The sequence below is a fragment of the Amblyomma mixtum genome, chromosome 8 (genome assembly GCF_055824585.1).
Source record: "Amblyomma mixtum isolate Tamu chromosome 8, ASM5582458v1, whole genome shotgun sequence".
NCBI classification, from domain to species: Eukaryota; Metazoa; Arthropoda; class Arachnida; order Ixodida; family Ixodidae; genus Amblyomma; species Amblyomma mixtum.
In genome coordinates, this window is record NC_143019.1 from 89950093 (window position 1) to 89965239 (window position 15147).

Consider the following 15147-nt stretch of genomic DNA (forward strand, 5'->3'; position numbering starts at 1 on the left):
TTTCATGTACAAGTGATTCCAAAGCAAAATGGTTTCACGGTTCTTTACATTGCTATAACGCAAGCCTTGAGACCGGTCTCTTTCCCCTGAAGACTGTGCAGTGGGCGGTACAGGCTTCTAGATTGTGGTGGCTGAGTGTTTCGAATAAAAGGGATGAAGCGCTCCAAGAGCATGCAAATTTTTACACGCCGACCATGGCAAACATTGCGCGCAAAAATGTTTTTAGCAATGTCGGGATGCCTTTAATAGAAGCGATTGTGGCCAACTGCGCAGGGAGGGCATCTTCTTTCGGAGATAAAGGAGGTGCGAGTGAGTTAGATTAGCTGTTTTTTAAAAGGCACCTTTTATAAGCGTTGTGGCCTGCAGCCATCGCTTGGACATCCAATAAACGGAAGTGGGTCTCCCTAGCACGGTTTTCATGCGTTCGTTGGATCATGCAAAGTGACATTTTATGGCACGTTCATGTAGTTGTCGTAAATATGAAACAACATTCGTTGGATTCAGCTATCTTCTTTTTTTGAGTTCTTTGTGCTGAATTGAGCTACGCGATTTTTACGAGACTTGCATCAGGAAGTGTCCAAAGAAAGGATTTTTCTGGAGAAAGAAGTTTTTTACCCAGACAATGGAGTGGTCGGTATTCCTGGTGACGTCACTCCTCTGTACGACGATATGGGCTGTGGCACGGCGCTGGCTGCGCTGCAAAAGGCTTCCACCCGGTGCAAGACTTCCACCCATGCCACCTGCGCGGTCTCTTCTGGGCCACGTGGAATTCAACGAGCCGGATTTTTACTGCAAAAAGGCTCTCGAGTGGGCCAAGGAGTATGGCCCCGTCTACAGGTAACGTCATCCGTTTTACATCGAATGCAGTTCCAGTCATTACGAGCGATCTTCCCAAATTTTCAATATCGTTTGTGCTACGCGAAAAAAAGTTATACTGCCCATGGAATATTGCTCATTTTCAGTTTCGATTTTTTTGCAGAATAAAACTGAACTTCACGGATGTAGTCCTGCTGAACGATATGGAAAGCATGAAGAAATTTTGCAGGGGTAACGAATTTCTGGGCCGCCCTAATATCATGAACATGAGTAGTCACAATTACGAAGGTGAGTAAATGGCGTTAATAAACAAGCCTAAAAAAACTCCACCATATTGTCGCGATGTTCGCCTTTGTGGTAAAGCAATTTTCAGCAGCAGCTCGTCGACTCTGTGCGGCGCTGTTACCAGTCGGATTGTTTAGTAAGTCGTTTAGTAAACCAAAACCTAGAAAAGTGCTCCACGTCTCTGGACGTGCCTCGCGAAAGTATATCGGCAGTAAAGCTTGGCTTTGGTTGCAGCATAGGGGATGGTGTAAGCACTTCACGCTCAGATTTCATGCTGATGACATTAGGGAAGGGTGCTAATTACGGAAGCTGCTTAACTTAAAAAGTTCGACGTGGTTCTTGTCGTATCTTATTTACTGCTCCGTTGCTTTCTCCGTTCTCGAAGCCATATATGGCTATAGATGCGCGCTCTTTTCTAAAAGCAGCATCGCCCCGCCGCGGTGGCTCAGTGGTTACGGCGCTCGGCTGCTGACCGGAGAGAAGTGAGTTCGATTCCGGCCGCGGCGGCCCAACCTCAATGGAGGCAGAATTGTAAAGGCCCGTGTACTTTTTTTTTGGTGAAATGATGGTTTATTGGTCCCAGAAAAGTATACACAAGATCATAAAAATACAGACGAGGGCCCCAAAGTCCAAGACTGTACCGGGACCCTCGATAAATCAATAATACAAGAGATAATCACAGCATAGTTAGCGGAAATTGTAAAATAAAGAAAATATACAATCAACACTTCACCACAAAGACAGAGTAAAAATCACAGTAACACAATAATATACATAAAAAGAGAATAACACATGAGTATTCCAACAAAAATATCTTCTGACTTTGCGATGTCTGTGCACGTTAGTGAACCCCAGGTGGTCGAAGCTTCCCTAGCCCTTCACTACGCCGTACCTCACAGTCTAAGTCACTTTGGAACGTTAAATCCCAATAAACCAAACCAAACTGAGAAGCAACATCAGATCGGTGCGTAGCGCTGGTGGGTGCCCTTTCTCTCTTGAATGAGGTGTCTTGCGCTGATAACGGCATTACAATGACCTTGCCATCTAGCTGTGCACCGGTTCCTGTCGACCTCGCTTGCGTTGCATAAGGTTTTTCCAAAAATATAAAAGTACCACCTAGTCTAGCATCATATTATTTTGAAGTTTTTTGTAGATCAAAGCGTTCTCTCTCCCCTTTTCGTAAACAAACCTAATAGCAAGCTTCTAGCCTGTATAATCCTTCATATGCAGCTTGGAGTTTTTCAAAACAACGGCCCCAATTATAAAAACGTCTTGTCTTTTCCTTCCCTCTTGCCCTACGCAAGGTTTCTTCGAACAAAAAGTCCCAACCGTCTCAGGATCACGTCCTTTTCATCTCCCATCTGGTGCACTGAAATTTGCAAGAACAATTTCGTTTGGCTCATATCTTGAAAACCGCTACACAAAGTCTCGTGTAGTGGCAGCCGACCGTGGTTCAAACGCTGCATCCTTCCAGAAACGAAACGTAACAAACTACGTAGTGCCTGGGTAGGTGAAAGATTTGGCAGCACGGAAACCGTAGCTAACGAAGTAGGTTCGGAGGGAGAGAGAGAGAGAAAAAGGACGGAAAGGCAGGGAGGTTAACCAGGCGATGCCCAGTTGGCTACCCTACACTTGGGGAGGAGAACAAAGGGGAAAAAAGGAAAAAGAGCGGCAAGGAAATGAGTTTTCTAAGTGTCCAGCGACCACTATGTCACGGGGACAGAGGGCGAAATTAGGAAACCGCGCTCTCGCTCAAAACGAGGGCAGTCACAGAGGAGGTGGCTGATCGTTTCGTTACAACCACACTGGTCACACGCCGGAGAGTCAGCCATTGCGATGAGATGGGAATAGGCGTTTGTGGACGCCACTCCCAGCCACAGGCGGCACAACAGCATAGTATCAACGCGGGGGAGGCCGAATGGTATATGATGTTAGAGCAAGAGGTTGAAGTGATGCGAGCGGGGTGTACAACCTCCAGGGACAGACCACAACGTTACAGTCAGGTTTCGGGCGAGCATTTGAAGGTGCCTTGCTGCGTCAGCTCTTGTCAGTGGTATGCGGACAGTGTTGGTTGTATCGTGAGCCGATCGAGCAGCACCGTCAGCTAAGGCGTTACCAACAATGCCGCTATGGCCTGGAACCCACTGGAAGACGATTTCATGATCTTGTTCGATTGCCTGGTGGTGCAGATATCTTATCTCCGCTATGAGTTGCTCATGGTCGCTATGTCTCAAGGCAGATTGAAGACATTGTAGGTTCGGAGGGAAAGTGAATGTAACACCGCCGCCGCAAAGTGAAGTGGACCGATAATACACGTAGGTTTACGAAGATAGGTTTGAAGCGGCTGGTCTCGGAGATATTTCATATAACTGGTAGATGCCTTCAGAAAAACAGCGCTTGTATTTGCGTTGCAGCTTCTACCGACAGTGATGTAACCAGAGTTTTCCAACGCTTTTGAAATATTTCTTGTTATAGATATCATAGGACAAACCACAGCAGCCGCATGAAGTTACTTGGGAAAGGGAACGGACTGAAAAAGGAAACTATCCGTACCTACGCCATGTTTCAGCTGGTAGTGTAGCTGGTGGTGGTGCTTGTGGTTAGACTTGTGGCTATGCATCTATTATGCAATCCTATCCAATCCAATGCAATGTAATCCAATCCAATCCAATCGAATCCAATGTAATCTAATGTAATATAATCTAATATAATCTATTCTAATCTAATCCAATACAATCCAGTCCAGTACAATCCAGTCCAGTCAGGCCGCCGTTCATGTGCACTGCCGTCGCACACGGACGGCCCGAGATCGCGAAGCAATGTAAAGCCGCTGGTGGTTGGCACAGCTACTGCTTTCTAGCGGCGTGAGTCGAGCCTAATTCCTTCAGCGTAACGCCACAAACGCGCTCCTAGCGGAGAGCGCAGGAGTTAGGCACTGGTGGTGGCACCGCCGCGGCTGGCGACGGCGCGAGTCGGTCGCCCTTCTCTTCGGCGTGATGTCACTGATGACGTCACACAGAGGTCAACTAAAGGTCAATGGTGGCACCGCCGCGCCACGGCAAAGGCTGAAAGTGCAAGTAGTAAAGCTTTCGCTTTAAAAGCGCCAGCGCAGCCGAGCGCGACCCGGAGGGGTCAGAGGTGGGGGAGAGCGCCGCACAGCAACCCCGCAGGCAGAACCACCCCGCGGAAGGACGTTAATTTGACCATCTTGTGTACATAGCCCGTGTCGCACGCCTCGCGGTAACTTTGTCTCCAAAGGAGAGCGAACGTTCCCCCGAAATGCGTGTTTTCATATGCACTCAATTGGTGGCGGTGCTGTTTAGAAAAAAATTATTTACATATGTACACATGCCAAGGTTACAAGATACATTCACATTTACAAAAACACATGACATTAAGCATGTAAGGTGAGCCAATTAAAGAGGTACCATAAACATTTCTAAGTAACTAACAGGAATGGGCAATGTAAAATAGGAATGCATATATACCGATTGACAGAAGAGCGAAAAGTCGATGATTAGACATTGAAACATTGAAAAGTTGACCTTAGCGCCAGTTTGGCCTAAAAACCAAGACAAGACGACCGTTATTAACACAAATAAATTGGCATGACCATTGTCGGAGAAACTCTTCCTCACCCAAGAAAAAGAGTTCCTCGGACAAAAAACTGATCAGCTCCCGTCGGAGACGGCCGAGAATTGGCCACACAGCGCGGCGTCGAAAGCCACTAGCGACCGCGGCGCATCGACTGCGCCATAAACTAAAAAGACCTGCAACTATTAACAGGCGAGCAAAACGGCCGCTGGGGAAGCGGCCGCGGGAGACGAAGCACGAAATGGCCTGCCCACGAAATCTCGCATGAACCGCGCGCCAAAAGACACGCGCTACAACACAGGTGACTGTAGCGTGGCGATTAGATTCCGGGAGCGGGCAATTCGGACAGGTACTGGAGCGTAACACACCCCACCGCTCTAACCGATCACAAGTAGGGAGCACTGCCCAGCCAAGTTTCCAGACAAAGTCACGCAGATGATCTGGGAGAACACGGCGGCGGTGTTCGATCCGCCGGTCTCCTTGATGGCTTCAACCGCTCCCTGAGCGGCCTGCGGGGGCGCAGGGCGGGCCGCAGCTTCCGAGTACGAGGGCTTGATAGCGCACGCCACAGTAGCGTGTGGATCACCACAACGACGACATGGCAGCACGCAACCCTGGCCTTGGTGCCCAAAGACACCACAGCGGGCGCAGAAAGGAGCCGTGCACTGTGCCCTGAAGTGCGCAGTGGATCCGCAACGCCGGCAAACGCGCTGCATGCCCTTGTAGTCGCACGTCACGCGGTGGCCCGCGACCTTGATGTAGTTGGGTACGGGTGACTCTCGCTTCATTTCAATCCGCACGTAGCGGGTCCCGGTGGTGACAGTGGGACGCGATCCCATGACGCCGCGACTAATGTGCAGCACCTTGCCAAAAGGGGAGAGAGCCTTGGCAAGGGCGTCACTGGGTACACGTGCGGGCAGAAAAAGAACAGTCACCTGGGTCACCTGCGGGCTCAGGGGAACGATGGCGACGCGTTCCTTGCCGATGGTGAGGCAGGAAGCTTCAACGATTGTAGCCATGGCGGCTTCACTTTTCACGGTCACTTGGTAGTTGCGTCCACCGAAGTGCTGGACGCAGTACACTTCCTCCAATCCAACAACGGAGGCTGTCGCATCGACGACATCCTCCGGACTAGCCCCCTCATGGACGACAACATCAAAGGCAAGAGCCTTTGTAGGTGGCTGGCTCACCATATTGAGGCGCCCGCCAGCCGAAGGACACCTTAACAATAGGGCACGTCCAAAGGTCGAACACCGGCCACCGACGCAAGCCGGCGGCCGGAACACACACACTCCGCCTCGTGCGACCATCAACAGTACTCCTACCTCCGTTTTATTTCTAAAATCGCTATTCATAAAAGCCACAGATCTTAAGCAACTGTCCAACTTTTTCATAACTTTTCCATCGGAGTCACCGGAGGAAGGGGGCTGAGGACACCGAGGAGGGGGTAGAAAAAACCTCGCAGAGGCTGCATCTTTCTATGTGTAATCTTACCAGTAATATTTGGGATTGTAATTTGTTTATTGACCACTATTTTTTTTTCTGCGGTTGCCAAATATACAGTGGCTGACCTCTCCTTACTGCAAAAATAATTTTAAAGAGAAAAAAAAATTGGCTGTGGCTTAGCTGAGGTTAAGCCTGGATATCTCGAAGCGAAAAGCTGCGACAAGGTGGAGGAGGAGCCGCCCGTGTAGCGAATGCGGTAATACTGCCTTAGAAGGTTGCTTTAGAGACATGTACTGTGGTGTGCATTCCTTTCGGGTGTGCACTGAAATATGAGAGACAGGCACTCCCTTTCCTTAAAAGCAATTTTGATTTCATTTCATTTTCCTTAAGGCCCTTACGGAGCGGTTCGGGTATCCGCCGCGATATGAGACATACAAGCGTCGTTTGCTTTCCTTAAAAGCAATTTTCTTTTCATTTTCCTTCACTTGCGGCGCGGTTCGGGTGTCCACCGATATATGACAGTTTCCTGGCGCACTTCCTGTTGCTTGTTCTGCTTCCATGGCGAGCGTCTGCGCCTGTTCTATAGGCAAGCGCGGCTTGTATTGAATTGAATTGGTTTTTGAGGAAAGGAAATGGCGCAGTAACTGTCTCACATATCTCGGCGGACACCTGAACCGCACCGTAAGGGAAGGGAGGAAGGTGGGAGTGAAAGAAGAAATAGAGAAAGAGGTGCCGTAGTGGAGGTCTCCGGATAATAATTTCGACCACCTGGGGATCTTTAACGTGCACGGGCGCCTCTTGCGTTTCGCCTCCATCGAAACGCGGCCGCCGCGGTCGGGTTCGAACCCGGGTACTCCGGCTCGGTAGACGAGCGCCTTACCACTGAGCCACCGCGGCGGGTTCGGCTTGTATACCCCTCATTTCAAATGCGCACTGCGTGCAGCTGCGGCGAAAAGTCGGTGGCGAGGAGAAGAAGCGGCGGCGCACATGCGCAGTAGCCTGCGCCATGCGTGACGTGCCTCGTGCTCCGACATACGCCGGCTCACGCGAAACGCAGTGTTGACTAGTGTAGTGAAGCTTTTCGCTTCAATATACAGGGCATTTGCTCTACATTTAATAGGCTGTTGAACATTTTTTGATCGAAGTTTATATCTTGTAGGCAAGCTTTATGTGCACCCAATGTTCTTTGTTTCCTTGCTCAGGCTTGGCGACCATGAATGGTGATGTGTGGGTGGCCAACAAAAGGTTTTGCATGGCATCGCTCCGAGATCTTGGGTTTGCGAAGTGTACTGTAGAGAGTCGAATGATGGTGAGTTATATTTGAGAAAAACTTTAATGATCGGTATTTTAAATGGCCTCATGACATAAAATCCGACAGCGTGACATGCAAAGGTTCTGTTAAAAGGAGCAGCACTTGGTTGTGAGAAATGCAAGCATAAGTTAAGGTTTCGCAGACTTTTTTAGTGTCGAAGATGGTACTAGGCTATTTGTTCTCGTATTGTTGTGGCTATCTTGTTCAAAGAGAGCAGTGTTTACACATCATTCGACTTTACGTGACGCATTCGTAAATGCACCCGTAAGAGGAAATGTCTGCCGTAAAAAGCACTGACTGATCTCCGAAATACGTTAGTACTTGCTTTTTACAGCCCTGGTACAGTTTTTTCGTTCCTATTATCCTATCTGCGTTGTAGAACAAATAAGAAATCACGTTAACGGGTCCTCAGTTCCACTATCCTGAAACATCCCCGCTATCACGTCAGTTTATTTCTGATTATGAGAGCCGTTTTGCGCAAAAGAAAAAAATACACAAAACCAAAACCACTTGGCCCGCCAACGGCACAGCCGGCCTTGCCGCCACAGTAGAACACTAAGATAGAGGCGCTTTGCATTGTCAACCCTGAGTTTAAATCTCCGCACTGGTTGCATATTTCGGTGGTATTTCGGATGAAATACTGCTACGCATGAGAGCAATGAGCTAACAGCTGCTGGCGAAAGAATTATTTGACCTCGCGCAACAAACAAAAATTTCCAGCTGCGAGAATAAGGTCTGAAGTCATTTTCTCTATTACTGATGATATGATTCGAATAAAAGGGGCATAATTAGAACCTTGGGCTACTAATATCTCAGTTCAATTATTCTTGGGATTTTTGTTAAAAATGGCTTTAAAAGATAATTGGTGTTACCGTTTCATATCAAATGCCACAATTGAATTGTTTTTTCCACCTGCCAGAACTGCTTTACCAAGGAAAAATAGCGACATTCACCCTTCTGAAATTTATAACTGACGGTCTTCGTTGAGAGAACGTGTGTATTGCTTGATGTGCCCCACTACTGTTCCAGCAATTAAAGAAAGAACTAGCCCAACCAGTATTCTTTCTATGCTACAATACTCGCGCTTTATTGAGACCTCTTGCAGTATGACTCCGTTCTCAAATAGTAATGTCCCTGCTCTGGTTCTCCTCTTTTCTAAAGAACGAGATCGTTCACCTGGCAGAGGAAATAGGCAAGGCTGACGGACAGCCTCTCGCCTTGCGCCAAGACCTGATGGACTGCGTGACGAATATCATAGGCTCTTTCCTCTACGGCAACACTGTCGCCAGTGGCACTACAGCCAGCCGCGAGCTTCAGGCGCTGTTGAAGAGGATGACCACAGCACTGCGGAGCACCGACTTCTTTCAGATGTGGCCAGGGGTGGTGAGGAGGTTTCTGGCGCATGTGCCTTTTACGTGCAGCTGGAGACTCGACACCGTCATGAACGAGCTGGATGATTTCGTCATGTAAGCAAAGTTCACGATTCATTTGCGTTTTGTTATTACCTGGGACGTGCCGCCAACCGGCGAGACTATGTTTTACGGAGGTCCGTAATAAGGGAGTAATTACTCATTGACATCTACCCGAGCGCAGCCTTACGGCTACAAAGGAAAGCTATACAGCTTTCTCAGAATCTTGGTAGTTAAAGAAAAATTCGCCCTGGTCCGGGATCGAACCCGGGACCACCGCTTCACCGGAGCAGTCGCTCTACGAATTGAGCTAACCGGGACGGCAAGCTTATGGTAGGGCGAGAGCGAATTGATCAATAACTTGAAGTGGGAACAGTGTTGGTCAAATGTTTAGGGGAATCCCCCAAGGTGGAGTAGACGGAGGCCCGAAAAAAAAGACAAACAAAATGATCTCTATGAGGTTAAATAGTCCGGAAAACGCATATGAACAGCTGTGTATATCTTTCTGTTCTTGGATTAGGCAATAAAACTAACCAGGTTGCATTGCAAAAAAAACACAAACAAAATAGCGTAAGAAACCTTTCAGTAGACAGTTTGTTACAGATGTATCGCTTCACAAAGCTTTTTTCCACTCTCAAAATGTATTGTGCTATGGGAAGGCAAAAATTTTGATCTACCTTACGGCGATTGTGAACTGTATCTTAATTCAATTGACAACGCGATGCCTTTGTTTGCTTCTTACAATAAGAACAACAACTGGCTTATGAAGCGCCGCGATTGTCTTTTAACTTAGCAAAAAATGATGTAACCAGCTTAGGCAACACGCAGTTGACTGTTGTTCCTAACTATGTTGCAAAAATGCTGTATATCTGCGTCTGTTCTTACTTTTTGCCCTCAAGGCTGTGGAGGCCATGTAGTACAGGGATTATTCCTTGCAACGAAGTTGACCGTATTTTCGATGCGGCAGTGTTGCGTTTGCTACTTTGCACGAATATTACTTTGCGCTGCAGTGTAGCAGAGCGCCAGAGAATGTGCCTCATGCGAACAGAGCAACAATTTTTTTAAATGCGAATGTTAGTAATACAGATGGGGAGGAAAGGGCAAAAGTGGTGGGTAGGTTAACTAAAAGGCAGTGGTCAATTTCATTTTGGCTATTATGCACCAAAGAAAAGGACCAGAAAAAGGGAAGAGAAAAATGGTAGATATAGTAACCTTGAATTGCACGATTAAGGATGTATATGACGCAAAGTTTGAAGCTTGAGCTGTATCAGGAAATCCTCAAGAAATGAACGGGGCTCAGATAGCCTTCATGGCTGACTACCGGTGTAGCGACCAGATGAGAGTTTACCGTTCTTTAAGTGACGACAATTGAGGCTGTCTGGTGTTAAAACATAATTATAAATCATGATTACATAAGCATGATTACAAAGCATAGAACTGTACAGGGGACAGGACACAGGAGGGAAGCAAACATTACGAGCTCAGGACTGACCACTGATTTATTGGAGGGAAACCCCTTTCCTTCAAAAGCAAAACGCAGGCGCCACAAACACACAAAGCCCCACGCCCAACGAAATCATCGCATGAAGCCAAGAAAGTGAAGCTGTTTCTTATGCAGGTGTATCGATGCTCACTAACGGACTTATTAGGCCCAAAACTAACAATATGCAAATCTTCAATGATTTCACGTGCCGTTCTGTCCCTTGCATGGGCTATACTCTACAGGAGAACCTTTGATTTTTTGCTACAAACACGAGCCGACCAAAAAGCAGGTGCGTTTTCGTGTGATGTTGGCAAAATTTGCTATATTGAAGACTATCAGCTCTGCCAGGAAGAACGAAATAGAGTTGTTTTTAAGATAGCACGATGCCACAGACTACCGAAGTTAAAGAGAAAAACGTGCAAAGCGGACATTTTTTCCCTACAACTCGTTTCTTCTGCCTTAGGTCTCAGTTTTTTGGAGTAGTGTGTTTGAAGTGTAAGAATAAAAGTGCAACACGATTCACCGAACCACCACCGCCTACCATTTGCAGACAAATGGCCTCGCTGAACGATTTAACCGCACCCTCGGACACATGCCGTCCAAATACGTCACTCCTGACCACACGAATTGGGATCTCGTCCTTCCGTACGTCACTCATGCGTACAATACCGCTACGCAGTCCACAACCGGCTCCTCTCATTTCTTCCTACTTTACGGCCGCCAACCCTGTGCTACTATCGACACTATTATCCCTTACCGCCCTGATGAATCCGAATATCGACCTCTTTCTGAAGCCGCGCAACACGCCGAAGCCTGCCGCCAAATCGCCCGATCACTCACCACTGACACCCTGTATGGCCAGCGCTCCCGTCTCGAGCAAGACCAAACCTCGCCGAACTACTCTTCTGGCGCCCTTGTGTGGCTCTAGGTCCCTGCAGGAACTTCTGGTCTCTCTTCAAAATTTATAGCCAAGTACCATGGTCCCTACCGTGTACTGGAGCGCACCTTTCCGGTTAATTATGTCGTTAAACCCCTTACGCCGTCTCCAGACCTCCGCCGCCGCGGACGGGATACCGTTCATGTCCAGCCCCTCAAGCTACACTACGACCCCGCCATCTTGCCATCCCCTAAGTCGCCAAGATGGCTCGTCTTGTCCCCGGGGTGATTGTAAGGATGTAGAAGAAGATGCGTCCGATGACTGAAAAGACGAAGACGAGGTGGCCGTGTTCTCGCGAGTTTTGCCAACGCTACGCTCGTGTGTGCTTTGCCGACCTGATCCCCGACTGTTGCCGTCGCCGTTCCCCTTGCCCCAGTACCTCGTAGTAACTCCCCCTTACAGAAGAAATATTTAAGAACCATGTAGCCGATATTCAACACTTCTGACGCACTGCAAAGTTGCTTGACATTGCGGCTGTCAGGGGCGAAGACACAGCTGTAGTTAAGTGCACTGGAGATAGAAGTGTGAGTTTGAATACTCCATGTTAACGAGCCACCACAGAGACGAAGACGGAGTCTTAGGAAGACAGGACAGTTGCTCACTATCAAGCAGCGAAAATTTTTTTGACATGCAATATATACATAAGAGAAAACAAAACAAAAGGGCAAAAAGCACATGACATGCGAAGTGTAATTCATCAGAACGTTCAGCCAGAAAATCGGCACGAGAAGCAACTCCGTGATTTAAACCGTATCACAGGTATAGACTGTTTTCAAGATACTCAAATTCTAAATCAAGTAGGCGCACTCACACTTGTAGAGGCTGACTTTCTTATTTTAAAAGCCTCCATAATCTCCCGGGCTATCCTATCTACATAGGCCCAGAGAAACCGCGTTTCTTCGAACAGTTAAGTGCACTTGTGACCCTTCCTCGACCGTGTGGTGCCTCGTTAGCATGAATTCGCATCAACTCGCCCAGTTTTTCACCCTTTTAAAAACTCTCGAGTTTCGTGGTGGTAAAATGTCCAGTAAACCCACTGAGATGATCATCGAGATAGAGATGGTTACAAAAAGGCTTTTGCTGGGGCCATTCGGGCAGCTTCATGCGAGCAGTAGTATCCTGCGATGCCGCATTGCGTATCGCGCCATCGGAGAAGCGTACAGTATCCTTTCACGATAAAACAGCGATAAATTTTCACGATTTATCCGGCGGGTTCATGCCATCTGCTATCAACAGAATCCCTTAGGCCTAGTTAGACAAGCTAAGAGAAAAAAGTTGCTGGGGCTCTCTAGGCTACTGAACTCAATGGCAGCGTGACAAGGGGGAGTGCCGCTATGTTGATGATCTCATGAGGTGTTTTCACTTCGACCGGTACTATCCTCGTTAGCCTCGTTGGCACTAATCTCATCGAATTACAGACCAGGCAGAACCCGAGGAGTTAACTGAGCAGTATGCAAGCTTGAACATGCAGCGCTGACAGACGATGAACGAAGGAGAGACGAGACACAGAGGGCGCTGAACTAACAACTTTCTCGTCTCTCCTTTGTCCCTCGCTTGTCAGCGCTCCATGTTCAAGATGTCAAACCAACTTGCCCAGCAAAACACCCTGCTCAGTATGCAAGGTGTGAAAATATGCTCACGGTATCTTTGTCTGGTCGTTTTGGTCCTCCGGCCTCAGAGCAAGCGTATCGAGGTGGGCTCCGAAAACGAGTCAGAGGGGGCGCCCACATACCGAATTTCACGGACTTTCAGAGAACGGTTACGTGACAGAAAGAAAAGATTAAAGCCTTTCCCTGCTGGTCCTGACTGTAGCAACATTAGGCGCATTTCATTCAATCTGCATCCCACTTTTCATTCACAGCACATCAATATCCCATCCCCAGAACACTCGATGAAAAATAACTGTTTTGATTAGCACTGCAGCTTTATATTGCCACGCGCCTAACGTGCCGCGCGGCCTCCGCGCTGAGTCGACAACGACGACGAAGCGGCGGTGGGCTCTCGAGGCGCGCTTGTTCTGTTCTGTGTCCTGGAACCTGGCTCCACAATTAAAAGAAAGCTCCCAGTCTTGGGTTCTTCCCGACGCCTACCTTCACGGCTCCTCTGGTCGTGACACTGGGGGAGGTGCGACAGATGCTCCCTACTCCTGCGGATGACTCGACGCTCCCGCCTCTTGTGACCACCCCTGTGACCACGAGCCACATCGGGGACTCCGGAGTGTCGAGCCTAATGGCTCCCTCGTACTTACTAAGGGGGCTGCGGTGGCACGTGGCCTTGGATGTCTTCATGACGGTTGGACAGAGGTCCTTGTTACCAACTTCTGCAATGAGCATCGACATCTGTTCCGTGGCACAGCCATCTGTTACGTCCACCATGTTCAGGAAGTGGGCGAATGCCTTTTGCTTGCGAGGAGGGCACACCTGGCGCTGACGCCGAAGCGGTCAACAACGACGGCATAAATCTAGGCCTTCCACCCGCTGAAAAGAGGCAACTTCAGGACCCCTTGCGGGAGTTTGGTGCGTGTTTCACGTTGTCGTCTAAAGTGCGGGAAACGTCGATAGTTTAACACCGCATTATCACGCATGAAGGAGCCCGACCCATCCATCAGCAGCCCTATCGTGTGTCTCCTCTGGAGCGATATGCTATCCAAACACAGGTCAAAGAGATGCCCACAGACGGCGTCATCCAACCGTCAAGCAGTCCGTGGTCGTCTCCTGTCGTCCTCGTGAGAAAGAAAGACGGAACACCACGATTCTGCGTCGATTACAGGAAGCTTAACTTCGTCAAGCCAAGTACTGATGCCCTTCGCTGCGTTGAGCGTGCGCAGAAGTCAAGGGAAAGAACATCAAAGACATTGACGGGCAGCCACTTGCTTCTCGCCCACCACGGCAAACGCCATGTGGCAATGTGCCAGAGGGGGTGGTAAGTACACTAGCGACCGCGCGAGACCTAAGCGCTCTTGGAAGATAGCCGGAGCGCGTCGGGGCGCTCTATGCGGAAGGCGAACGCTCGGAAAGAGCTAGCCGCATGCATTGAAAGGTCCCTATTTCGACCACTCCAATGCGCTGCCGCCTATCAGAGCACTCCAAAGCGCTCAAGAACAACCCGCCCGAAGATACCATCAGTAGTAGTGTACAATAATTACAGTCTCACGGGCTTAAGAGGGGTTGGCAAACCGGAGCTTTCTTCCTGATTCCAGGTAAAGATAGGAGCACTTCAGGTTTATGCAAGCTCTTTAATAGAGACCAGCATAGCGCGGAAGCTCGCACTTGGCGCACAGAATTCGGGCGAGGTTTCCCACCGTCGCCTCGAAACACTAGGCCCTGGACTATACCTCAATCTTGCGTCTAACTTGCCTCGACGTGAAGAAACTTTGTATTGGCGTCGCTGGCTGGGTGGTGCTTTAAAAAGCGCCACCGTCTTAATGTTGCATTCACGAAAAGTCTACTTCACTGTTTCAAGCAAGCAGACAGTCCGTATTGTGACAGCTGCGCTCAACTGCGACTATACTTCATATACTCTTCGAATCTCCAGCGTACGCCAACGAGCGTGCGCACTGTGAACAATGTATGTAGTCCGTCACCCAATTGCCACTCACAGTTGACTCTATGTTAGGTCCTTTAGGCTTCTAAAGACAGTAGCGACGTGCACTACCATTCTTATTTGCTTATTTAGACGCTATTGGTGTTGTAGAAAAACTCTCAATTACCCGAACACTTGAACACAACTCTGTATATGCACAGAACTTGAATTCGGTCTCATCCAAAGAAGCCATCGTGCAATGAACTATTCCGTTACTGCCCTCGTCATTGACCGCACTCTTTTCTAGCATCTTTCTTCCATCCTTACTCCTATTCCTTGCTCT

At 48.6% G+C, this 15147-nt stretch overlaps 2 protein-coding genes across 2 annotated transcripts in view; both read left to right on the plus strand.

Annotated features, from left to right (window-relative positions):
• Positions 1-15147, plus strand: part of LOC149333448 (cytochrome P450 2U1-like) — a 447818-nt gene that overhangs the window by 298794 nt on the left and 133877 nt on the right. The gene's annotated exons all lie outside the window — the stretch shown is intronic.
• LOC149333455 (cytochrome P450 2C23-like) overlaps positions 623-15147 on the plus strand; it is a 28028-nt gene continuing 13503 nt past the window's right edge. The window contains exons 1-4 of the mRNA XM_089557724.1: positions 623-837; positions 980-1104; positions 7344-7450; positions 8615-8836. Coding sequence (XP_089413850.1) covers positions 623-837; positions 980-1104; positions 7344-7450; positions 8615-8836 — 669 coding nt within the window. The remainder of the gene's footprint in view (positions 838-979; positions 1105-7343; positions 7451-8614; positions 8837-15147) is intronic.